Source organism: Lutra lutra, chromosome 3 (genome assembly GCF_902655055.1).
Source record: "Lutra lutra chromosome 3, mLutLut1.2, whole genome shotgun sequence".
Taxonomy (NCBI): domain Eukaryota; kingdom Metazoa; phylum Chordata; class Mammalia; order Carnivora; family Mustelidae; genus Lutra; species Lutra lutra.
Genome location: NC_062280.1, coordinates 106,539,792 through 106,566,717, shown reverse-complemented (window position 1 = coordinate 106,566,717; position 26,926 = coordinate 106,539,792). Strand labels below are relative to the sequence as shown.

The 26,926-nt window shown below is 41.2% G+C and overlaps 1 protein-coding gene across 16 annotated transcripts in view; it reads left to right on the top strand.

Moving 5' to 3' along the window:
* CLASP1 (cytoplasmic linker associated protein 1) overlaps window positions 1-26,926 on the top strand; it is a 278,451-nt gene that overhangs the window by 193,180 nt on the left and 58,345 nt on the right. For 3 of the 16 annotated variants that reach the window (XM_047722646.1, XM_047722644.1, XM_047722640.1), the window contains 6 exons: window positions 10,454-10,557; window positions 12,463-12,486; window positions 13,814-14,058; window positions 16,297-16,360; window positions 18,769-18,771; window positions 18,912-19,075. In XM_047722646.1, coding sequence (XP_047578602.1) covers window positions 10,454-10,557; window positions 12,463-12,486; window positions 13,814-14,058; window positions 16,297-16,360; window positions 18,769-18,771; window positions 18,912-19,075 — 604 coding nt within the window. Of the gene's footprint in view, window positions 1-2,392; window positions 2,501-10,453; window positions 10,558-12,462; window positions 12,487-13,813; window positions 14,059-16,296; window positions 16,361-17,913; window positions 17,983-18,768; window positions 18,772-18,911; window positions 19,076-26,926 lie in introns of all 16 variants that reach the window. The other 13 variants (XM_047722633.1, XM_047722636.1, XM_047722632.1 and 10 more) reach the window with 9 other exon arrangements.

Below are 26,926 nucleotides of genomic sequence, written 5' to 3'. Positions count from 1 at the left end.
ACAGTTGCTGTCACCACTAGAGGTCCCTTAACATGGTTTGGGGCAACCGTGGGCAGATGTTTACAAATTCGTAAACAGAATTCCTTCTATGTATGTTACTACTAGCCTTTGTTAAGGAAGCCTGTTGGCACGAAGGGGAGAATACACTTTCTCTGGCTGAAATACTGTAGAGGATAAATCTTGTTAAGAATTATGCATGTTGTTGTTTCAGATCATGTCCGCTTATCCCTTTTCATGCTCTTGTCTTCACAAAGCAGGCTCAGCGAGAGAGAGCAGAGATTCCCCACTGCTGTAGCATGTGTATTATTTAAGGAAAGGAGTGGAAGCAGGGTTAACAGTCGGAAGGGATCAGGCAAGAACTTTAGGAAATGCTCAACTTAAGCACGTGCATGTGTGAAACACTTACCAGGACTATCTTTATTTCCCATTGTTTGTTTCAGAGCGGGTAGTGAAATAAGGTAAGATTTTCATGTCTGCCTTTCAGCAAGGAACTCAGAGGTACTCACATGTGTACCTCGTCTCGCAGTACCCTTCTCATTTAAATGATGGGACTCTTCCTTGGAACCTTCCTAAGGGGAGGCTAAGACAGGAGAGGCAGCATGGCTGGACCAGTGAGTTAGTGTGGTCAGTTCACAAATTAGCTGTAGTATTGATCCTCTAGGGATAAGCCGCATTACTTGGTAGGTTCTAGGTACGTTCTCATATATTGGTGTCAGTGGATGCTCCCTAGTTTTTTAAGGGTTTTTTAACTTAGCCCCTGTGCATTTGTCCTCATCATAGGAGCTGTTCAGAATTATTATCAAGAATTGCTGATTATATCATCATGGCTAGTTGGGAGCAGAAACCCAGGGCCTCCATGTCACATGGCAAATGAAGGCGAATTTAGGAATTACTCTGACAGTCCCAAGCAAAGCCTCATTTTGACAGATTGCTCACATTGTGTTCCTCCGCTTGATTTTTTCCTTGCTTGTTAGTGCAGACCTAAGCATTTGGACATCTCTTATGTAACTGTGGGGTCTGATGTAACCCTAGCACTGAGCAGAGACCACAGGAGGAAGTTGGTTTGGATTCTCACTTCCATATTCTTCTCCATCAGGGAGTTCCGTGATGCTGGTTTGGAAGTCATTCTTTGTTACAGTTTGATCATGCTGTAAATCCACGTTGGCTCTGAAGTGACAGGCTCCGCTCACTACAATATAGTAAACATGGCTGGTTTTACATCAGTGACTCTAGTGTATTTTTTCCAGGATGTTCAGGGAAGACATTTCTATGTGGTCCAGAATGAGTAGGTCCACGCAAGATGGACATAATTTATTGTCCCACCAGCTGTTATGGAGGTGGCTACTCCTAGTCAGTATGCAGAGTCATTTCTGAGTATTTTGCCAGTACTGTGTCTTTGGTCCTTCAGATTAAAGTAGAAAACAAAAGAATCATGGTCGTCTGTGAGCTTTATGGCCAAGTTATGTTAGACCTTAAACTATTCATGTGACTCTGTCTCCTCAGTGTTTTGTAACACGAGCATAACAGAATTACCCATGGATAATCATATGGTAATTGGCCATCCTTAGGTCAGCAGAGGGCTCTTTTAACATGAATATTGGGAATTGTCAGTCCACATACCATGGTTAGACTCATGGTTAAGGTTGTGTAAGTGAAGGTGCTTGAGTAGGGACCACGGGCAGATCTGTTTGGATTCCCACAGAAAAAGCAGGAACGAAATGTTGGGACCAGTAAATACAGAGGTAGCAGTCCCAGCTCTCTATTCTCTATTGGTTTAGATAATTAAGTATGTTTGAGGCATCTAGATGCTTACTTGAAGTGGGCAGGTTTTCCAGCTGTGTAAGTCCTTAGAACTTCTCTTTTAAAGAAGCCCAGGCTGAGAGAAGTGAACCCTCTTTCTTTTAACTAGGTAAGTTCATGGAGTTCAGGGACTAGGGCCTTTATTCTGTTTTAACCCAAAATAAATTATCTAACACAGTGTGTATGAAAATGGCTTTAGTCTTTTATCATGTTGTCGAGCCAGTTTGCTAAAGCCATAAAAACTGATCATTTTCTTTAAAAAGTTGGATCTTGGATTTCCCAGTGCCAGTTTGCTCTTTGGAAAGCTTTCTTTTCATTTCTTACATTTAGCTGTTATTTCACCTCCATACAAAAATGCACAGCTTTCCGAGACCTTGAGCATAATCGAGTGTTTATGCAGGCCCTTTGCAGTTGTCAGCAAGCCGGTCAGTGAGGCCTCGGCAGGGAGAGCCATCACGATGACCACCCCGCCCCCAACCCCAGCGCGGACAATGTCATGATTACGTTAACAGAATGTGACTGACGTTTTGTGAGTTTCTCTGTCTTCATTAAACTTCTTCACCTTCTCTGAAACCCTCATGCTGCACACTAGCACGGAGCAGCCGTATCCCTCGACCCAGCATGAGTCAGGGGTGCAGCCGTAATACCAGCTGTGAGAGCAGCCGCGATACGAGCCCCGCTCGGGGCTTTCCTCCACTCGGTGAGTACCCGTAGGCGCTGGCTCTCAGAGCAGAGTTCCCTGCCCTGCTCCAAATGCTTTCCCACACACTGCCAGGTGGAATGACCTGCTCTCCCTCCTCTACTGTCCTCGTGATCCTTTCTTCTCTCTTTCCTCTTCCTTAGTTACCCTTTGTTATCCCCTTCCCCTTCTGCATGCTTCAAGTTTGGCCATTTCCACTTTTTATATATTGGAGGAAAAAAACACCACTTCACTCTGCTGTTGCCATTTGTGACCACTTGGCTGGCTGGCAAGCCCATCTGCGTGGTCACTTCTAATAGAAGCGGATGCTCAGTGAAAGTGAATTGCTTCTTAAAAGTAGAGCGAATCCAAAGTGTATCTTTTGCCATTGAATTTCGGCAATTTGTTTTTAATTGTACCTGAGGTCAGGCCCTACATGATTCAGTTCAAAGGTGGAGAAAAATAAAATTGCAATAATGTCTATGAAATGAAATATGCTCAGTTGAGGGATGATAACATTAAAAAGCTGCATGGATGAAGGTATTGGCTATGTTTTTTTTGTTAAGTGGGTCATTTCAATGCTTCCTCCTAATGCAAGCCCAAAGTAGCTTTTTTGAAAAACTGCTTACGTGTGCAGCACAATGCACGACTTTACCATGCTTACTGTTAACTGATCAGATATTTTCATTCTTCCTGGGCTCACTAAGCTATTGCGAGGCTGTGACCCGATGCCCTCCCAGGACAGAAATTTACAGTATTTGGTGGCCATAAAGTGGTATTAGTACCCTGTCTCAGGTCACTAGCCAGGAGTCCTTTGGGGCTGCTCATCCACCAACCTTAGTCTGTCTAACAGCGAGAGTTTGTATTTTCAGTTTTTAGGATTTGAGAAAAACCGACTGGGAAACCTGTTTCTTTTATGGAATATCATGTTTGCCTTTTCTTCTTAGTTTGAATAGTCTAAAATGGACATATGCCTCTTATTGCAAATTATTAATTCCTAGAGACCTCTAGGAAAAACACACACTTTCACAAAAAAATACTGTGTATTCTCCAGTAATTGTGTTTCAGTTCTTTGCCATAATTAATTGCTGTAAAACTGTGTTTTACAGTTTTACAGCAATTAAATAAGCATGGCCTTTTTGATAAGCGTGGCCGGTGGAAATCATTTTAGAATGTTAGGCCTAGGCCTAAAGCTGTTCTATGGAACTATGCTCTGGAGCAGTCTGTTACTTCGACTTCAATTATGTAACTGATCTTTCAGATATGAAAACGGCACTGTGGGTGATAGATCAGAAACACATGGTCTCAATAGTTGCCTCTCTCTGCTCCTGACGTCGCATACTTCTTTCCAGTACCCTTTTATCCCATCAGTGTCAGTAACCAAAATCTAGATAGACATCCTTATGACCTGCTGTCCTGTATGCAGTGAAAGCCATGCCAGATGGGTCCCTTGACATAGTGAGAATAGTCTACCTGATGACCGTGAGATCCCGAGTGGGGTGCCTTAGCTCGTACACATCAGCTATTCCACAGAGATCTGAAGCAGCAGAAAAGAATTCTCAAATCAGAGGCGCCATGATGTTTTTTTCCCCACCAAATGAACTGGTGATTTTCCCTTTTAAGTTAAGGCTCTATATCTCTGCATCCTTGCTGACTATTTGGCCTTCTAAACAACCTGTTCTATAAGTGAACGATTCAGTCTATTTATTGGTTATCTGGTCTCTTAGGCAATTCCGGGTTTTTATTTCATATATGTACTGGTATTTTCGTTATTGTCCATGGAATTGTCCATGGAAGCAGCCTTTGTAATCCAGCATGCAGTCAGTGGACCAGCAGGTGGTCACTGGACCAGCATGCGGTCAGTGGACCAGGCAAGGTGTGCTGAATTCTTGAGCTCCTCACAGAACCCTGAGTACTTGAGTGATCTAGTCTGATTTTCACTTTCTTTGGCGAAATGGATCTGCGTACGGATCTTTCCTGATGACAGCCCAGAATGGTGAAATGTACAGTTGTTCCTACCAGGGCAGAAGATGTGGATGCAGATGTCTCCTCTTCCTAACAAACTACCATTGGCACAGGTTTTCTGCTGTGGTCAGGGTCATGGTTAACGACTTCCCAGCTGAATTTTTATGCCATCCCCCCTTTGCCTCCTTGGGTTCAGTCTGTCCATAAAACTTGTATCCAGTGAGAACAAGAGCAGTGCTTTTCTGCATACCAGCACCCCTGTGAGCAGGTGCAGCCCCTGTGGCTCCTATTCACCCTCCGGGACAGGTGTTACTGTCACCCTTGTTTACGGATGACAGAACAGGGTCGTAAGGAGAATAAGCCACTTTCTCAAGGTCACGCAGCTAGATTGCGGAGCTAGGTTTTAATCTAGTTTGACTTCAAAGCTTGGCTGCTCCCCTGCCTCATTTGAAAGTTTTGATGATTTAGTGTCTTTCATTTGTTCCTCTGAAATGTATTAAATGCTTTCTCTCCAGGCTTAAGCACAAAGAAAGTGTCCAGCAGTGTTTCTAAATCGTGATTTCCAGGTTTGGAGTTAGGACCTAGGAATTCATAGATGAGTCCCTGAAGGCAGTCCCCAAGGGAACTCACTGTGCCCTTCAGACAATGTGAAGTTTCCTCATTCTTCCCATTCACTTTAATAATTGTTTCCCACCTCTTCTATAAATTAGTGAGATTTTGTGTTAGTGTCCCTTTGGATCAATTTATATAGCCAGCCTTCAGTTTGAAATGGGGAGTATGTGAAAATAATTATGTTTTGGTGATTATATATTGGTATTAGGTTTGCATTTTTATTACAGAGTTATTTTGGACCATTTTCATGGTATGAATATGTATATGGTTACAGTGACAGCTTTCAAGTGAAAGGAGGGGCTCTGCTGAAAATCAGGCTTTGACATAAATGGGTCCACCTTGGATTCCACTGATGGGTGTTCACTTGAGAACATGACAAGGACTCATTACATGACAGATTTACTGTAGAATATCTGTTGAAACAGAACCAGAGGACAACTTTATAAGGAACCATAAGTATTGCTTAAAAGCTATTTTCAGTTTAAACTACTATGGTACTGATAATATTGTACAGTAAATGGTATGCTTCAGTCTTAAAACGTGTTTTGCCAACTTCCTTATGTCAGGAAAGTGATTATTTTATATCTGTTTTAGAGATTGCCAGTTATTTTTGTGCATCTTGAGGAGTTAGAAATTTTCCTCTTGCATGCTGGTAAAAATTTGTCCTTGTCCACCAGATTACCTTTGCTGTTTAATACCACTGATAACCACAGATATGTGCATTTTCATAAAGTGACCTGAGCTTAAAAAAATAAAATTATAGGGGTGCCTGGCTGGTGGTAGAACATGTGACTCTTGATCTCAGGGTCATGAGTTTGAGCCCCATGTTGGGTATAGAGATTACCTTATAAAAATCTTTAAAAAAAATTTATACTGAAGAATTTGAGGTTCAGGTATTTTATGACAAAATGAAAGTGTTTACGTGTACAGGATACTGCGTTCTAGTAGCATGTGTGAAAAGTAGCACTGCTGGGTATTGCTTTATGAAACCTTGTGAGTTTTCTATGGTACAGCCACCCTGTTCTTTCCAGAGTCATGAATATAAGCATAACAGTCTTTTAGGTTTTTTTCCGGAAGTAAGGAAAAGCCATATTTTGCATGGCACCCTGCTCAATAAATTCATATTTTGAACCAAGCTATATTTTACAGTTCTTCTGAAAGTAGTTCTATATGCGGACAGAGTTTAGCATAGAATTCCTCAGGTTGCTGAATTAATGGGCGTATGATGAATATTTGCTAATAAAGTAATATTTAACATAGACATATAAATGGGAGTTTACTGGTAACGATCCCTGCCACTGCCAGCACCAGCAGCACCACCACTGTTGCTCCCACCATTTGTTCAGTGCCCGACACTGCTTTAGGTGCTCTTTGTCTGATCTCTTGCAACTCTCTCCGCTCCCAAGAGGTACGTACCATTTTCAGCACCATTTCCAGCTGAGGAAGCTGAGACACAGAGACTTAGGACTTGACCTCAGGTCCTCCAGCTGGTTGCAGTCAAACCGGGATTTGCCCCCAGCTGCATTACATGGCGGTTGCTCATAACCAGAGTACTGTGACTGCCTCGCCAAGGAAGCTCCTTAAACCTGTTACAACCAAATTTCTAGCAGTTAAACAAGAAGTTCATTGACACTTGGGATATTCATGGAACAGTAGAGCAAAAATTGGGGGGAACAGAGAATTTCATCTGTTGAGCCCCTTTCTCGGGATTTCATTCTATTTCTGTTCAGATAACATGATGACCTTCTCTGCATTTATTTTTGGTGCATGGTTGCATATGCATCACGTACTGATGAGGCATCCTGTGAGCTGAGTAAACAGTCCATTCTACTACTGTGCCACTCGGTATATAGACGGTGCTCTGTGACTCCTGATGTCCTTCATGTTGCATATTTCCATAACAGCTCATTGAGGCTTCGTGGCGTGAATATAAACCTGGAGTCTGAGCCCAGGTGGTACCTAAAGAACACCGCAAAGAGTGCCCTTGTCATGCCTTGTGTGTGTGCTAGCCCCGCGAGAGCCAGCAGGCTGCCGTAGAGTTCGGGGATTGGCACTTGCTCTCCATTCATCTCCAGCATCATTTCCTTTCATGAGAAAACATGGCCTCATTGGGAGCAGTCCGTGCGTCCCCTTTGGACTATGGCATTTCCTGTCTTGGGTACTTCTGTGTTAATCCTGTGGGTGTTGCCGTTCCTTTTACCTGCAGCCTCTCGACGTCATTCCAGGTCCACTAGTGCCCTCTCCACTGCTGAATCTGTTGGGCAGTCAGGTGAACAAGTGCTAACTGCATGCCTTGGCTTCTTCATATCTTCCAGTTTCACACCCATTTTAGCATTTGTTTCCATCAGTGTCGGCTAGCACTTGGCATGTACACACTTCATGTTTGTTTTCCCCAGCGTGCTTTGATTTTTTTAAGTTGTTGAATGTTTATGCTTCTGTTAATAGGCCGTAGATGCTTTATAGCCTGTTTGACAACATCATTTCTCCAGTGTTCATGTTTATGTGAAAACGAAACAAAAACATGGGGAGGGGCTTCTTCGCCTCTTTTGACTCCGCCCCTCAGGAGAATAGCCACCCGAAATAGGTGCCCTGGAAAGTCCCTGTGGGGAAAGAGGGGATGGAGGTCACCCGATGGAGTCTTTCATTTCCCAAGGCTTTGCTCCCAAAAAGTGTTGATCTGTGGCATTAATTATTAGTGTTAGGTTCTAATTACTTGGAGGAACTGTTTAGTTACTAAATGTTCCAAATCCTAGCGTGCATCATTTCATATGTGTAAATGTGTGTCCTAAAACTTTTACAGAAAAACAAGGTCACAGTTCAGATGATCAGGTCAGGCGGCAGGCAGCCTTCGCAGCCCATGGTCCCCAAATGTTCCATCCCAGCCTGCTTTAACGATACCAAAAATGCCCTGCTTAGCCATTGGGGCAAAAAGTAAGCATACAGAAATGCTTCAGTTTGCTAGATTTAACTGACATCATTTTTATATGCTAACTACAGTTTTCTTACCTGAGTAAGGCAGACTGTCAATGGGGACAGCTGTCACCAATTCATGGAGTTATTTTCTCTGTTCTTCCTCTAAGCAAAGAGAGCTATGCTTTTCATTACATACACTCTGATGAGTACAGTCCCCTGAAAATTAGGGGCCAGGCTGAAGGCACAGTCACACATACCCATCTCTTGGGAAATGGAGTTTCATCATAACATCAGAGCAGCAAGTGTAGAACAGACTTCAGTCTGGTGAAAACAAAGCTTGTAACTTTGCTCAGATCCAGACAAACATTTCCCCTTCAGATTTGAAATTCAAATGATCTATGGTACATATCCAGTGATTGGCAGTCACTGTGTATGGCAGAGCTGTATGCTTCTGGGAAGTACAGGATAATTGCATTGTTCTTACAGTTTTAATTTTCTGTCAGAAAAAATCAGTATTATCCCTGGAGCAAGAATTGCTGGCATGAGATATACTTTTTTTTAAAAATTTTTTAAGATTCCTTTTTATTTAAGTTTATGCTGGTAATTTCTAAATGGCTTACAACTGAATTTTCATTTTGTTACTCATAAATCCCTTACTATCTACCCTTTTTTAATGGTAAAAAGACGAGCAAAGATCATGTATAAAAGCATATGCACAGCAAATCTCAAATTTACACTTGTTTCGTGTGTCAACTGATAATATATATATATATATATATACATATATAAAATAGGGAGAGATCTAGATATAATTGCTTTGTGGTCTCTTAGTTTATCTGGCACATTTAATCATCTTTTAAACATAACAGCTAAGACAGCATACAGTATGACTAACAAGTGCATTAAAAAAGGGGATAGCATAACATACAATTTTTGTTTCTTTATAAAAATTTGTGACTGTATAACGTTTGGTTAGCAGTGTTTAAATTTTTTCCCCTTTTGGTGGCGCTGGGAAGTGTAATTTTTGAAACTGACATTTTAAAAAAGCTAAGTAACACCTCACTTTTATAGTCCTTGTTTTCTAAAGAACTCTTGCTACACATATCTAGAGTTTTAAATATATCAGTTTGTAAGAAAGATCAATTCACATAAAACAGATTTAGCCTTCCTTTTATTGTAAATGCTTCATTATGAGAATATGGCTAGTAGAGTTTTTTGGTTTTTTGGGTTTTGTTTTATTTATTTATTTTTGGTCCAAACAGTGTCTTATTTGTTCACAAAAAGAAAACATTTTTTAATCTTAACATTTTTCTTCAAAGGTTTTTAAAAATACATTAGCATTTTAAATAAATGTTTGCCAGTAAATACTGTGATACACTTAGGAAGTATAATTTATATGAACTTTCTTCTGTTATAGCTTTAACCTCAGCTCTTCTTAAGGAAGGCTGCTCTCCTGATGATATGGAACTTTTAAAAAGCTAGTCTTCATTGTCCTTGATCCTAAATAGGCTTAAAATAATTGAATTGCTGAAATTTATTTTAGATTCTTTGGATCATGTCCATTTTGTTTACATGTTTAGGCTATCATTTGGAAGTCCTTTGAGGGACTCAGGAAAAATGTATACTGATGTTATCTGAATGGTTAGTATTTTGCAGTGAAGATGCTAGCTTTTTGTGATGCTCATTGAAGAGTTTTAATAAACTGATTTTTAAATAACCTTTGGTAACACAGGCATCATAAACAAGTACCAAAAATTGAGCTCAGCTAATGACAGTTAAACAGCTTTGACACGAATGAAAATTTGCAGAGATCAGTCAAATACATTTGTTTCAAATTTTAAATTTTGATTACACATTGCATTAGAATTCTGTTGTCAAACCATGAAGCTTTGTTTGACCAAACATCAGGGCCACTTGCCTTCAGAGGGAGCACTAACTAGATTAAAAGACTCAGCCCACAGCCCAGCTCGCTTCTTTTTTTTTTTTTTTTAAAGATTTTATTTATTTATTTGACAGAGAGAAATCACAAGTAGGCAGAGAGGCAGGCAGAGAGAGAGGAGGAAGCAGGCTCCCTGCTGAGCAGAAAGCCCGATGTGGGGCCCGAACCCAGGACCTGGGATCATGACCCGAGCCGAAGGCAGCGGCTTAACCCACTGAGCCACCCAGGCGCCCCTACCCAGCTCACTTCTATAATAAGTTCTCCTCACTCTCCCATGTCGCAACACTTCAAAAATACAACATCATTAAAGAGCCATTTCAGTTATTTAGATGCTTTGTGGCACGATAGTATTAAATGTGGAACAGGCTAACCTCTGCCGCTGGTAACCAAGTCCAGTTAGAACTGCAAGTGAAGGGACCTTCAGATTGGCTAGAAACTTTCCAGTGCCTCTGTCCAATAGATGGGAAGAGGCAGGAGCCCTTGCAAAGAACTGAGGAAATTTGAATTAAAGTGACATATCTTTCGGTTTTGTTTTTCTTAAATAGACCGGTTTGGGCTTGGCCAGGCAGGAAGAGGACCTGGCTCTGTGAATGCCATGCGAGTTCTGAGCACGAGTACAGACCTTGAGGCTGCTGTTGCTGATGCTTTGGTAAGAGTCGCAATGTGTATACAGTCTCTTGGACTGTTTTCTCTGTCCTAACAGAAAATCGCCTCCCAAATCAGGGTGCTCAGTCATCTTGGGCACTCCATAAAATTGTGGAAATACTGGGTAAATTGATACTGTTAGCACTTTCTCTTTAAACTTCTGTCCCTGTACATAAGTGAAAATTGGCCCTACAAAAAAAACTGACGTCAGGTGTTTTCTTCTGTGCTCCTCAGTATCAAGGAAGTTTTGATGACATTGGGCTTCTCTGATGTCATTGGGCTCCTTTTTTAATTTTTTTCCTTTTCCTCCATGTTTTTTCTTCAGCGTTTGCTTTTTACATCCTCCCGCTTCTCTTGCTTTACAGGCTCGGATGGCATAGCCTAAACATACCGTTACAATAGTAGGTAACAGAGTTCGCGGTTGGAAAATCTCATGTTGGTTCCATGACCACACTAGTTGTTCCATATGATTTTACCTTCATTTGTTTGTCTTTAAAAATGAGTCATTAAGTCATTATTTAAGGAAACTTTCCTAAATTTTAATGCCAGTGAACTCTGAAGGTATAAAGCACTGGTGGAATATGGTTTTGCATCATTATAATGGAGTATCTAAAAAAAACAACAGCAACATAAAGTGATTAGAGGTCCTTAAATTTGTGCTTATAGCAGAACATCCCCTGGTAGAATCAGCTCGTGGTCAAATTGCTTTTAAAAGATGCATTTCAGCTGGTAGTGACACTGCCTCTAGCATATTCTGGTTGATGTGCTCAGCATTTAAAATAGATTCTCTTTAGAGCAGTCTGATCCCTGGCCTTGCTTGTGCTGTTTTAAGATAGATTGTCTCTCTAAGGAAAAATGTATTATAACATCCTGCTTTCAGACCTAGAAGTTTTAAACCCAGCCCCGTTTTTCATCTGATCAAAATGTTACAGTCTGTGGCTAACAGGGATTCTCACTTTCATCCCGTCCTGTGTGTCACCCTCATTTATTCTTGCTCAGTCAGATTTCTTTGACAAGCGGCTGTGAGCAAGCGGTTTGCCGATGCTCTTCCTGTAAGCAAGGGCCCCCGGCCAGCTCCATTCCGCAGCCTTCTGTGTAGAAGGGCTTTTTCCTGGCAGGTACTGGAGTTCAGGATAATCGCACTAACCATGGCTTTGACTTCAGAGTCATGAGCTGGAACAGAACTCTGGGAGGCTATTTTTCCTTCCAAGCTGCAGCACTGAGAATCTGTTTCTTATTTATTCAGAGACCCTATTAGGAGGTCAGAGGGGTGGGAAATGATGGATGTACAAAACCGTTAGTTAAATGGGACTTCCCGTTAAGGCGGGGGAGTTCCCTCCTTCTTCAAAGAACCGCCCAAGGGACTGTGCACAAAGTTCCAGGGGGCAGAGTTGGACTTGAGAACTTGAGCTTGGGCTTTCCTTGACTCGGGCTTTTCTCTGAGCTCTAGCCTTCAGTCCACTCAGGCTGTCCTTACTACTCTTCATCCAAACTGCTTAGCCTCCCCGAGTGACCTGCTGCAGAGGAGAGAGCACAGGAATGGTACACGGTGTTTGCCTCCCAGGCTAGAAACCCCAGGGGCAGACAGAATCTAGCATAGGAACAGACAGGAGAACTTACGATGACTTTCGGGATATACCTTGGTGGCGTGGGAAGAGTTTTAGCATAGCAGGAAGTGTAGTGAGCACTGGAGCGTGTTGCTAGGAGGTGTAGGAAGGGCTAGGAAATGCCATTGTGAAAGTGTTCTTTGTTACTATTCGCTTGATATGAATTCGCTTGCTAACCTATATTTTTGGTTTGCTAAGATATGTTTTGCTGTACACTTTTGTTGCAAGAACAATCCCCACATATGCTTCTGACATAATTCTCTATGCTTTTTCCCCATCCTTCAATATTTTCCTGCCTACAGCTGTTAGGAGACTCCAGGAGCAAGGTACCAGTGCTTTAACTTTTGTTTTACAACTTCATTTTTTTCTGTTGCGAGTATATTTCCTTTAGGAGGTAGTGAAAGCAAAAAAGCATGTAGTGCAATATAGAAATTTTAGCCTGAATTATGATTTTGTCAAGTCTAGTGAAGCTGTTGTTAGCCATGGAATCAGTCCCCTCTCTCATCTGTTTTAGTGTTTGTTTGTTTTTTTAATGTCAAGCTCTGCTCCTTCTCCTGTCAGTGTTTTATTTTATTAACCCAGTTTGTGTCTACTCTTAATGTCATTACTGTTTCATGAATGGATATATTCAACATCTTTCTTATTTTACAAGTCTAGTTTGTGTGTGTGCATATATATATATATATATATATATATATATCAGACGATCCTATGATTTATAGTTCTAAGAAGGATACTTCTGAGAGTGAAAGGGGGTACTACCTAACTCATAACTCTGCCAGGACAAGAGGCATAAGGCAGAACTGTCCCGAGCAAGTTATGGTGGACGGACAAGCCATACGTTATTAGAAGATTACATTTGTGAAAGAAAATAAAAGACAGAAGAAAATTGTATTTGTATGGTTTTAGCCAATTAACTTTTTTTTTCTTTTAGGGAAAATTGTATTTTTTCAGTTTAATAGCTGTTGCTCTATTATTTATGGGTTTAACTTACAGTTTTATATTCAGGGTAAGAGAAGTGAATGAAGGGGGTCTGCAGGAAGCTTATTTGTGTTCGGACCATTTAAACATCCTTTTACTTGCACTGCTGTGTCCCTGACATTTCAGTTCCAGACTTTCTTAAGGAAGCATGGATATTCCAACAAATTTTCCCACAGACCCTGCTCAAGATAGAATGCTTTCGATTGCGAAGGGGGCCGACGGGTGTACATGCCTGCAGGGTGGCGGGGGCTGGGCCAGGTTAGTTCACATGTGCCCCCAGTAGGCGTGTGACAGGTAGCCTTGTTGTCATTTCAAAGATGAGAGCGAAGCAGGAAGGTGAGGAGCTTTCTGAAGTTCCTCAGCCAGTTGGCGGCTACAGGACTGCCACCCGAGTCAGCCTCACTGCGAAGTCCATACACCGTCCTACAAACCACACTCTTCCCTCTCTGCTGTGGACTGCTCTGCCTGTCACTTACTCTCCCGACTGGGTGTCTGCTTTTCTGTTTTTATTTCCCTCATCTGTGAGCACAGGAAAGCGCGGTGCGTGCGTGTGTGCGTGCGTGCGTATCTTTTTACCTTTGACTCTGTTGTCGATACCATGTGCTGTGACTCTCAGTCATCTCACCTTCCCGTGTCTTCCTCCGTCACCCCCACCTTCGTTGCACCTGACAGAAGAAGCCTGTGAGGAGGAGGTACGAGCCATATGGGATGTACTCTGATGACGACGCCAATAGCGACGCCTCAAGTGTTTGCTCTGAGCGCTCGTACGGCTCCAGGAACGGTGGCATTCCCCATTATCTGCGGCAGACGGAGGACGTGGCGGAAGTTCTCAACCACTGTGCCAGTTCCAACTGGTCAGAAAGGAAAGAAGGGCTCCTAGGCCTGCAGAACTTACTGAAGAGCCAAAGAACACTGAGGTGAGGATGAGAGGCCAAGGTTGTGAGCCAAGTTTTAAGTCCCATATTACCTCAGCTGTGGTTGATGCAGAGTCCCTGTCATTCCTGGAGCCCTCACAGTTCCAGGCACAGAGGCAGGCACTGTGGGTGCTAAGATGACTAAGACGTGGTCTTGGCGTTCCAGAGACTTGGAAATAGTTGGCAAATGCTCTGTTAGGTTTATAAAAACATTTGGTTACCCCGCAGTTCACATTATCTGGTAGGTGTTGTTTGAGAAGTCTTGGTACAGTGTGCAACTTAGGGAGAAAATAAAACAACTCTGCAGGTTGGTATCGCTCATTATACTTTGGAGTTGTGGGTAAAATCTTAGCAGTCTCAGCCTAAAATTTTATAACATGCATACATATGGCTTATAAATGTGTATAGTAAAGAGCTACTAAAATGGAGTACTTTTAAGTAGTACCAGTGTTATTACTAGAGTTGATTAGTTTGCTTTTTTCTATGGTTCTATATTTCACAAATTTTCTAAAATGAGCCTGTATCACGCATACTAAAAAAATATGTGTTTATATCATATTTCATCAAATCTGAGGGACCGCTGACACACTGCTATTTTATATCCCTCTAAGAAGAAATGCTACTTATTAAACCATGGCAGTACTAACATGTCTTTGATTGAAGATGAATCTCAAAATTAGAGATGTGAAAATGTGAAAAATCCAATACGTTAGAATCCCTGAAATATGGATATTATAGTCTTTGGAGAATTTTTCTTAGATAACTTGTGAGAGTGGATCAGTTTATGGTCACAGATAGGCTCTGCACAGCCAAGTGAACCTTGACTAGTGGATAGTGGATCCCTGTGCCATAAGTGTGCCCGCCCGGTCCGTCCCACTCCATCCTGCCCTGTTCGTACCTGTTGAATGCTGATCCCCCACAACCCCGACCCCGCTGAGAGGTCTTGAGAAGTTTTGTTGTGTGCCTTCTGAAATGCACGTAGCTTCTGACACTCTAGTGAGCTGTTAGAAACAAAATGAGGATTAAAAAAAAAATGACAATGGTTTGTTGAGATGATTATTCCTTAAGACTCTGCTTAATTCTGGTGATCCCAGTTTCTTGATTTTTTTTAGTGTTCACTGAGTATCCATTGAATAATCTCTAGAAATCTGTTGATTGGCACTGGTCTAACTAGATCTCATTATTAATAATATTAAAGGATCGGGATGCCTCGGTGGCTCGGTTGGTTAAGCATCTGCCTTTAGCTCAGGTCATGATCTCAGGGTCCTGTGATCGAGGGCTGCATCAGGCTCCCTGCTCAGCGGGAAGCCTGCTTCTCTCTCTCCGTCTGCTTGCTGCTCCCTCTGCTTGTGTGGGTGCGCTCTGTCAAATAAATAAAATCTTAAAATAATGTTAAAGGGGGGCGCCTGGGTGGCTTAGTGGGTTAAAGCCTCTGCCCTCAGCTCAGGTCATGATCCCAGAGTCCTGGGATCGAGCCCCACATTGGGCTCTCTCCTCCGCAGGGAGACACCTTCCTCCTCTCTCTCTGCCTACTTGTGATCTCTGTCAAATAAATGAATAAAATCTTTAAAAAAATAAAATAAAAATAAAATAATGTCAAAGGATCATCGAACCAACTGTCTCGTCTGATTACTCAGGGGTGATTTGGGGAAGAGGTGATGACACTTACTCAAGCCTTAAAGGAAAAATGGAATGCAATAGTATAGGTTAGTAAGGGTCAGAAAGGCAAAAGGGCACTAACAGGAAATGAATGTTTGCTGGGTCTTAACAGTTGTAGGAATGCAGCATTCCCTCCTTTAATCCTCCCTGTGGCCATTTGTTTAATACGCATCTAAATACAACCGAGTAGTTTGTAGCAAAACTGATATTAAAATCCAGGTCTCTGCTGACTCCAAAGCACATGATTTTCCTACACTTTATCCCATTACTGTTCACCGATGGCAGGTGGAAAACAGACCTCAAATGAGATGAGTGGTATTTAGCTCCAGGCTTTGCCACTGCCGTGTGTGTGAACTCTGGTAGTCACTCTCTGAGATTCTGTTGCCTCATTTTAAGTTGAGAGTCAAACTGTCATGGTTTTATATTTGTACTTAATTTCGTTGTGAATTAAATAGAATGATTCATTTGTGAAAAAAGATTCGCTACATAAAAATTAGTTCTAAAAAAGCTCTCGCTAATCTCAGTGCTGACTCGTCATTAAATCCTAAGTTCGTTTATTAATTTCCATTTTATTTCTTCTAGTCGAGTAGAATTGAAAAGACTGTGTGAGATCTTCACCCGAATGTTTGCTGACCCTCACAGCAAGGTGAGTCTGGGACTCGTGCCTGCCCACCTCTCCCCCCGCATGGCCACGTGAGCCATATAATACACTACTTAAGAGTGAGAGATAATTCCCCACAGCGAAGTATAGACCTTACAGATTCAACACCAGTTTCTGCAGTAGTTTACGTTGTATCTTTTAAGAACGACTTTGTGGGAACTTCAGATGTCCTTAAAACATGGAGCAAAATAAGCTAAATAAAGTTTGTTTTAAGTCATAAAGGGGAAAAAAGAGTTAATGGAAAGAATCAGATGTAGTCATATTCAGATGCTTTTGGGTAGAATAAAACAACATATTCTAATGCAATGCCTTTTTTTTTTTAACTTAATAGAAGTGAAGAAGATAGTCAAGTATATAATTTTTTTTGTACCCCATGTAGAATTTCTCTATATAGGACAAGATAGAAAAATAGAAGCATTTATGTAATAGATTTATTGAAAAACCAGGTTAAGCTATTTCTCCAAATAGAATTTTGCTGTCCTCAAGAACTTGGTAGATGGGGCCACCTAGCTGACGTCCACAGGCCTGGGGTGCAAAGAGAGCACTGAGCCTGAGGAGGGGTCCCTGCTGGGAGGAAAACACCCCTGACTATGACCCAGACCCTTACTAGAAGTTGTGCCAAGAAAGGGACCCTTTACAGAAGCTTGCTTGCAGTCTGAATTTGAAACAAATACCGTTAGTTTTGGAGGAATCCTAGTTGGATGCTTTTAGAGAAAGAAAATGGGAGGAATGAGTTTATTGGGCAAGTTTAAAGGATGGATAAAGGACAGAAACAGAAGTACAAAAATTGGGGGAACTTTTAAGTCAGTATAAACAAATCTCATGTGCTTGACAGTGCAGGATTTCACGATCTCAGACCACAGTTTTCCTAGTAAAAATGGTCTCTTGTAAGTCTTATGGGGAAAAGGAGACCTGTCATGGCCAGCCAGTTATTGTGACCTCTGTTCCTTTCCTGCCCTGTCTTTCTTATTAGAGTCATCAGACATATTCCATCTAGTCATTCAGCACTCACTGAGTACTCGCTCTGGGCTAGGGACACAGCAAACAACACATTACCCCTGTTCTTTGAGATGCACATAGGAGCCTGGGAGAATGAGTTGGGGGGGGGGTGTCCCTTTTTTCTGTGGGGCGGGGGTTGGTGAGAGACTACAGTTCTCGATACTGGTCTTGAAGCATGTCTTAAAATTCCTGTGATAAACCTCACAGCAAGGTTAACATTAACACCATAAGTAGAATCCAAGGAAGGTTGAGTTCTAGGGCCACACAGATATGCAAAGTTACAATTACCATGATTTTTCTCTTAAGATAGTGTTTAAAAGCAGGAAGACTGGGGCGCCCCGGTGTCTCAGTCAGTTGAATGTCTGACTCTTGATCTTGGATTAAGTCTTGAGCATAGGGTCATGGGTTTGGGCCCTATATTGGGTCCCCCCCCCCCCACCCAAAAGGGAAGATTTTAAGCATAAGATTCATAAGAGTTAGAGCATAAGGGATGTTAGATATGGGGCATTGATGAAATTTCTGTTACCTGTCACCTCTAGATTGCTGATTCAGAACCAGAATGTGAGGATAAAGAAGGAAATTTGTTTCCATCAGAAGGCTCTTGTACAGTGAGTTTGGAGGTCTCAGTTTAGTTAATATTTGCTAGCTGCCTTGGAGCTAAGCCAGGAATCCCATAGCAGGGGCTCATGAGTTTTTTTCTGAGCTGTCTCAAGGGAGACCCCTGGTGGTTAACAGTTGCTGTGCTACAACTGAGTAGGTGGTATAATGGCTTGGTTGTCCCACTAGAGCATGACTCATTAGCCAAGTAGGGGACACAGTGCTGCTAACCTCTCTGAAATCGGCTCGAGGATAGTCCCCTGTGGACTCTTATCTCACCTTATGCAGCATTAATAATCGCACAGCAACGTGAGAATTATGTGGACTGTATCTTTTTTATTCTAAGCCATAATTTTTAATAAAGACTATAATGACTTTAATAATATCTTTTTATATTGTATTACTTTATGGTATCTGAATTGGACTACCTCAAAATCTACAATGCACAAAGTTTTTTTCCCTCCCTCATCTTGTAGCATTACTTGTTGAATACTAGATAATGGACAGTAATAGTACGGAATTATGATGGTTAAAAAGACTTTTTTAAATTTTTTTAAGACGAAGGAAGGATGGAAGGAAGAGAGGCCTCCAGGATTAAACAAATGACTTTCAGCAAAGTTAATTTCTCTCAGTACTGAATTTTGAAGTCATATTGAGGGAGGGGAGAGTATCAGTATCAGTGTGTAGTCTTTTCTAGGTCTTTTAAGAAACTGCATGAAAATGGTTATTAATTCACTGTGGACTAACATGGAATTTGTTTTGTTGCATGGCCTGGTTTGCCGTGGAATTCACAACAGAGAGTAAGTTCTGATCCTTTTTCCTTTATCTATTTTTTTTTAATATATTTGTCTTCTCTATATGACCAGTCCATTTTTAATAAAGACTTTGAAGGAAATTATGAATTACACATATGAAACATTTGGTTTTCATTTGTGCCTAGGTTTTCAGTATGTTTTTGGAGACTCTTGTGGATTTTATAATAATTCATAAGGATGACTTGCAAGACTGGCTTTTTGTTCTTCTCACACAATTACTTAAGAAAATGGGAGCAGACTTACTTGGATCTGTGCAGGCAAAAGTTCAGAAGGCTCTAGATGTCACCAGGTAAGATTTTAGGGGCTAGACCGTTTTTTTTCTCCAGCTTTTGAGATATAACTCAAATATTGTCATGTATATTATATTATGTATATTATATAATGTTATATCATGAGAGATAACTCAGATATTCAGTACAACTCATATAATGCTGTGTAAGTTTGACATATATAAACCTGATGATTTGACAACGTGTGTATATTGCTAAATGATTATAACATTACTTAACACATCTTTCATCTCACATAATTGCCATTTTTCTGTTGTGGTGGTAAGAACTTTCAGATCTATTCTCTTAGCAACTAAGAGATATGAATATGGTAAGAAATATGATACAGTATTGTTAACTGAAATCACCATTCTGTACTTTACATCCCCAGAGCTTATTCATGTTGAAACTGGAAGCTTTTATCCCTTAACCAGCATCTCTCCATTTTCCCCACCCCATATGCCCTGGCAATCACCATTCTACTCTACTTCTATGGATTTTGCTTTTGTGGGGTGGGAGGGTAGCCCAGGATTCCACGTTTAAGTCAGATCATGCATTATTTGCTTTTCTCTGTTTGGCTTATTTCACTTAGCATAATGCCCTTAGGGTCCATCCATGTTGTTACAAATGGCAGCAGTTTCTTTTTTATGACCAAATAATATTTCTTGTGTTTTTTGTTTTTTTTTTTAATCCATTCTTCCGTTGACAGACACTTTGTTTTATATCTTGGCTTTTGTAAATAATGCTACAGTGACCATGAGGTCAGTTATCTCTTCGAGATAGTAGTTTCATTCCCTTTGGATACACACCCAAAAGTGGAGTTACTGGACCATATGATGTTTCTATTTTTAACTTTTGAGGAATCTGAACTATTTTCTGTGGTGGCTGCACCAATTGACATTCTCACCCACAGTGCAGAAGGGTTACCTTTTTACCATGCCCTCGCCAACACTTCTTCTCTCTTATCTTTTTGACAATAGCTAAGGAGGTATGAGGTAATACCTCCTTGTGGTTTTGATTGGCATTCCCTCATAGTGACGTTGAGCAGTTCATGTATTTGTTGGCCATTTGGACATCATCTTCTGGAAAATGTCTCTCCACATGGGCCAGACCATGCTGATGTTACAAGACTCTCATAGGTGTTACCCATGGTTTTGTCATCTGCTTGAATAAGTACTCTCTGACACAATTTCCACATTAACTTGTTAACGTATTTGTTGAAATGTTCGTGCATTACATGAGATGAAATACCCATATTCTTGTTGCGCTGGTATGGTTTTTGTGAACACTCAAGACAAATTAAAAACAAATATTATCAAGCCTTGCAAACGGATTCCCTTCTCTTTGAAAGACATTTGAGTATTTATTTACATCCTTCTGAAGACCCTAGCCCTTTTAATACTTCAACTTCTTACAAGTCACACTAGAAATTTTCTAGCACGTGTGATGTCCCTTTTGTCCAGGTATACTCTCTCTTAGCATTCAGTAGCTTGGAGATTGCTAACACAGCAGTTGTAACTCTCTGGCTGTTATGAAGAAAGAGAGAAGGTCTGCGGAGACTCAGAGACGTGCAAAAAACTGTGCGCGGTCGTTGTTGAGCGACCTCCTATCAGTTATCTCACAGGTGTAGGTCCTCAACATACAAGTATTGGAGCTTAAATGACTTCAGAAGATACTTGGCTGTAAACTCTTCATTATGATTTGGTAGGAGATGGAGGGTCATGTGTCAGATCACTGAATGTTTAAATGAGTAAAAAAATGACTCCAGAGAGGAGTCAAGATGGCGGAGAAGTAGCAGGCTAAGACTACTTCGGGTAGCGGGAGATCAGCTAAATAGCTTATCTAAAGATTGCAAACACCTACAAATCCAACGGGAAATTGAAGAGAAGAAGAACAGCAATTCCAGAAACAGAAAATCAACCACTTTCTGCAAGGTAGGACTGGCGGAGAAGTGAATCCAAAGCGACGGGAAAATAGACTGCGGCGGGAGGGGCCGGCTCCCGGCGAGCGGCGGAGCAACGGAGCAAAATCAGGACTTTTAAAAGTCTGTTCCGCTGAGGGACATCGCTCCAGAGGCTTAACTGGGGTGAAGCCCAGGCGGGATCAGCGCGGCCTGAGGTCCCGCAGGGTCGCAGAAGGATCGGGGGTGTCTGAGTGTCGCAGAGCTTACCGGTATTAGAACGGGAAAGCCGGCTACAGAGACAGAGCCGAGAAGTGACTCTCAGCTTGGGGTTGCCTTGAACCGGTCGCAGGCTCGGTCAGCTCGGAGCGCGGCCGGAGGTCAGGGTGACGGGAGTCATTGGGCGCTGTTCTCTGAGGGCGCACTGAGGAGTGGGGCCCCGGGCTCTCGGCTCCTCCGGGCCGGAGACCGGGAGGCCGCCATCTTCATTCCCGTCCTCCGGAACTCTACGGAAAGCGCTCAGGGAACAAAAGCTCCTGAAAGCGAACCCGAGCGGATTACTCATCGTGGCCCCGGGTAAGGGCGGTGCAACTCCGCCTGGGGCAAAGACGCTTGAGAATCACGACAACAGGCCCCTCCCCCAGAAGATCAACGGAAAACCCAGCCAGGACCAAGTTCACCTACCAAGGAGGGCAGTTTCAATACCAAGGAGAGCGGCGGAATTCCAGAGGAGAAGAAAGCAAAGCACGGAACTCATGGCTTTCTCCCCATGATTTTTTAGCCTTGCAGTTAATTTAATTTTTTTTTTCTTTTTCAATTTTTTTTCTTTTTCTCTTCTTCTGCTAAATTTTTTTAACTTTACCGTTTTCTTTTTTAACGTTTTTTAAATAGTTTATCTAATATATATATATATTTTCCTCTTTTTATATTTTTTCTTTATCAGTTTTCTTTTTTTTAATAGTTTCTTTTTTTTTTTTCTTTCTTTCTGAACCCCTTTTTATCCCCTTTCTCCCCCCTCACAATTCGGGATCTCTTCTGATTTGGCTAAAGCATATTTTCCTGGGGCTATTGCCACCCTTTTAGTATTTTACTTGCTCCTTCAAATACTCTTATCTGGACAAAATGACAAGGCGGAAAAATTCACAACAAAAAAAAGAACAAGAGGCAGTACCAAAGGCTAAGGACCTAATCAATACAGACATTGGTAATATGTCAGATATAGAGTTCAGAATGACGATTCTCAAGGTTCTAGCCGGGCTTGAAAAAGGCATGGAAGATATTAAAGCAACCCTCTCGGGAGATATAAAAGCCCTTTCTGGAGAAATAAAAGAACTAAAATCTAACCAAGTTGAAATCAAAAAAGCTATTAATAAGGTGCAATCAAAAATGGAGGCTCTCACTGCTAGGATAAATGAGGCAGAAGAAAGAATTAGCGATATAGAAGACCAAATGACAGAGAATAAAGAAGCTGAGCAAAAGAGGGACAAACAGCTACTGGACCACGAGGGGAGAATTCGAGAGATAAGTGACACCATAAGACGAAACAACATTAGAATAATTGGGATTCCAGAAGAAGAGGAAACAGAGAGGGGAGCAGAAGGTATATTGGAGAGAATTATTGGAGAGAATTTCCCCAATATGGCAAAGGGAACAAGCATCAAAATTCAGGAGGTTCAGAGAACCCCCCCTCAAAATCAATAAGAATAGGTCCACACCCCGTCACCTAATAGTAAAATTGACAAGTCTTAGTGACAAAGAGAAGATCCTGAAAGCAGCCCAGGAAAAGAAGTCTGTAACGTACAATGGTAAAAATATTAGATTGGCAGCAGACTTATCCACAGAGACCTGGCAGGCCAGAAAGAGCTGGCATGATATATTCAGAGTACTAAATGAGAAAAACATGCAGCCAAGAATACTATATCCAGCTAGGCTATCATTGAAAATAGAAGGAGAGATTAAAAGCTTCCAGGACAAACAAAAACTGAAAGAATTTGCAAATACCAAACCAGCTCTACAGGAAATATTGAAAGGGGTCCTCTAAGCAAAGAGAGACCCTAAAAGTAGTAGATCAGAAAGAAACAGAGACAATATACAATAACAGTCACCTTACAGGCAATACAATGGCACTAAATTCATATCTCTCAATACTTACCCTGAATGTTAATGGGCTAAATGCCCCAATCAAAAGACACAGGGTATCAGAATGGATAAAAAAACAAAACCCATCTATATGTTGCCTACAAGAAACTCATCTTAAACCCGAAGACACCTCCAGGTTTAAAGTGAGGGGGTGGAAAAGAATTTACCATGCTAATGGACATCAGAAGAAAGCAGGAGTGGCAATCCTTATATCAGATCAATTAGATTTTAAGCCAAAGACTATAATAAGAGATGAGGAAAGACACTATATCATACTCAAAGGAACTGTCCAACAAGAAGATCTAACAATTTTAAATATCTATGCCCCTAACGTGGGAGCAGCCAACTATATAAACCAATTAATAACAAAATCAAAGAAACACATCGACAAGAATACAATCATAGTAGGGGATTTTAACACTCCCCTCACTGAAATGGACAGATCATCCAAGCAAAAGATCAACAAGGAAATCAAGGCCTTAAATGACACACTGGACCAGATGGACATCACAGATATATTCAGAACATTTCATCCCAAAGCAACAAAATACACATTCTTCTCTAGTGCACATGGAACATTCTCCAGAATAGATCACATTCTTGGTCCTAAATCAAGTCTCAACCGGTATCAAAAGATTGGGAGCATTCCCTGCATATTTTCAGACCACAATGCTCTAAAGCTAGAACTCAGTCACAAGAGGAAATTTGGAAAGAACCCAAATACATGGAGACTAAACAGCATCCTTCTAAAGAATGAATGGGTCAACCAGGAAATTAAAGAAGAATTGAAAAAATTTATGGAAACAAATGATAATGAAAACACAACGGTTCAGAATCTGTGGGACACAACAAAGGCAGTCCTGAGAGGAAAATATATAGCGGTACAAGGCTTTCTCAAGAAACAAGAAAGGTCTCAGGTACACAACCTAACCCTACACCTAAAGGAGCTGGAGAAAGCACAAGAAAGAAACCCTAAACCCAGCAGGAGAAGAGAAATCATAAAGATCAGAGCAGAGGGACGCCTGGGTGGCTCAGTTGGTTAAGCAGCTGCCTTCGGCTCAGGTCATGATCCCAGCGTCCTGGGATCGAGTCCCACATCGGGCTCCTTGCTCATCGGGGAGCCTGCTTCTCCCTCTACCTCTGCCTGCCATTCTGTCTGCCTGTGCTTCCTCTCTCTCCCTCTCTCTCTCTGACAAATAAATAAATAAAATCTTAAAAAAAAAAAAAAAAGATCAGAGCAGAAATCAATGAAATAGAAACCAAAAAAACAATAGAACAAATCAACGAAACTAGGAGCTGGTTCTTTGAAAGAATTAATAAGATTGATAAACCCCTGGCCAGACTTATCAAAAAGAAAAGAGAAAGGACCCAAATAAATAAAATCATGAATGAAAGAGGAGAGATCACAACAAACACCAAAGAAATACAGACAATTATAAGAACATACTATGAGCAACTCTACGCCAACAAATTTGACAATCTGGAAGAAATGGATGCATTCCTAGAGACATATAAACTACCACAACTGAGCCAGGAAGAAATAGAAAGCCTGAACAGACCCATAACCAGTAAGGAGATTGAAGCAGTCATCAAAAATCTCCAAACAAACAAAAGCCCAGGGCCAGACGGCTTCCCGGGGGAATTCTACCAAACATTTAAAGAAGAACTAATTCCTATTCTCAACTGTTCCAAAAAATAGAAATAGAAGGAAAACTTCCAAACTCATTTTATGAGGCCAGCATCACCTTGATCCCAAAACCAGACAAGGATCCCATCAAAAAAGAGAACTACAGACCAATATCCTTGATGAACACAGATGCAAAAATTCTCACCAAAATACTAGCCAATAGGATTCAACAGTACATTAAAAGGATTATTCACCACGACCAAGTGGGATTTATTCCAGGGCTGCAAGGTTGGTTCAACATCCGCAAATCAATCAATGTGATACAACACATTAATAAAAGAAAGAACAAGAACCATATGATACTCTCATAGATGCTGAAAAAGCATTTGACAAAGTACAGCATCCCTTCCTGATCAAAACTCTTCAAAGTGTAGGGATAGAGGGCACATACCTCAATATTATCAAAGCCATCTATGAAAAACCCACTGCAAATATCGTGCTCAATGGAGAAAAACTGAAAGCTTTTCCGCTAAGGTCAGGAACACGGCAGGGATGTCCGTTATCACCACTGCTATTCAACATAGTACTAGAAGTCCTAGCCTCAGCAATCAGACAACAAAAGGAAATTAAAGGCATCCAAATCGGCAAAGAAGAAGTCAAACTATCACTCTTTGCAGATGATATGATACTATATGTGGAAAATCCAAAAAACTCCACTCCAAAACTGCTAGAACTTGTACAGGAATTCAGTAAAGTGTCAGGATATAAAATCAATGCACAGAAATCAGTTGCATTTCTCTACACCAACAACAAGACAGAAGAAAGAGAAATTAAGGAGTCCATCCCATTTACAATTGCACCCAAAACTATAAGATACCTAGGAATAAACCTAACCAAAGAGACTAAGAATCTATACTCAGAAAACTATAAAGTACTCATGAAAGAAATTGAGGAAGACACAAAGAAATGGAAAAATGTTCCATGCTCCTGGATTGGAAGAATAAATATTGTGAAAATGTCTTTGCTACCTAAAGCAATCTACACATTTAATGCAATTCCTATCAAAGTACCATCCATTTTTTTCAAAGAAATGGAACAAATAATCCTAAAATTTATATGGAACCAGAAAAGACCTCGAATAGCCAAAGGAATATTGAAAAAGAAAGCCAAAGTTGGTGGCATCACAATTCCGGACTTCAAGCTCTATTACAAAGCTGTCATCATCAAGACAGCATGGTACTGGCACAAAAACAGACACATAGATCAATGGAACAGAATAGAGAGCCCAGAAATGGACCCTCAACTCTATGGTCAACTCATCTTCAACAAAGCAGGAAAGAATGTCCAATGGAAAAAAGACAGCCTCTTCAATAAATGGTGTTGGGAAAATTGGACAGCCACATGCAGAAAAATGAAATTGGATCATTTCCTTACACCATACACGAAAATAGACTCAAAATGGATGAAGGATCTCAATGTGAGAAAGGAATCCATCAAAATCCTCGAGGAGAACACAGGCAGCAACGTCTTCGACCTCAGCCGCAGCAATATCTTCCTAGGAACATCACCAAAGGCAAGGGAAGCAAGGGCAAAAATGAACTTTTGGGATTTTATCAAGATCAAAAGCTTTTGCACAGCAAAGGAAACAGTTAACAAAACCAAAAGACAACTGACAGAATGGGAGAAGATATTTGCAAATGACAAATCAGATAAAGGGCTAGTGTCCAAAATCTATAAAGAACTTAGCAAACTCAACACCCAAAGAACAAATAATCCAATCAAGAAATGGGCAGAGGACATGAACAGACATTTCTGCAAAGAAGACATCCAGATGGCCAACAGACACATGAAAAAGTGCTCCATATCACTCGGCATCAGGGAAATACAAATCAAAACCACAATGAGATATCACCTCCCACCAGTCAGAATGGCTAAAATTAACAAGTCAGGAAATGACAGATGCTGGCGAGGATGCGGAGAAAGGGGAACCCTCCTACACTGTTGGCGGGAATGCAAGCTGGTGCAACCACTCTGGAAAACAGCATGGAGGTTCCTCAAAATGTTGAAAATAGAACTTCCCTATGACCCTGCAATTGCACTGCTGGGTATTTACCCTGAAGATACAAACGTAGTGATCCGAAGGGAAACGTGCACCCGAATGTTTATAGCAGCAATGTCTACAATAGCCAAACTATGGAAAGAACC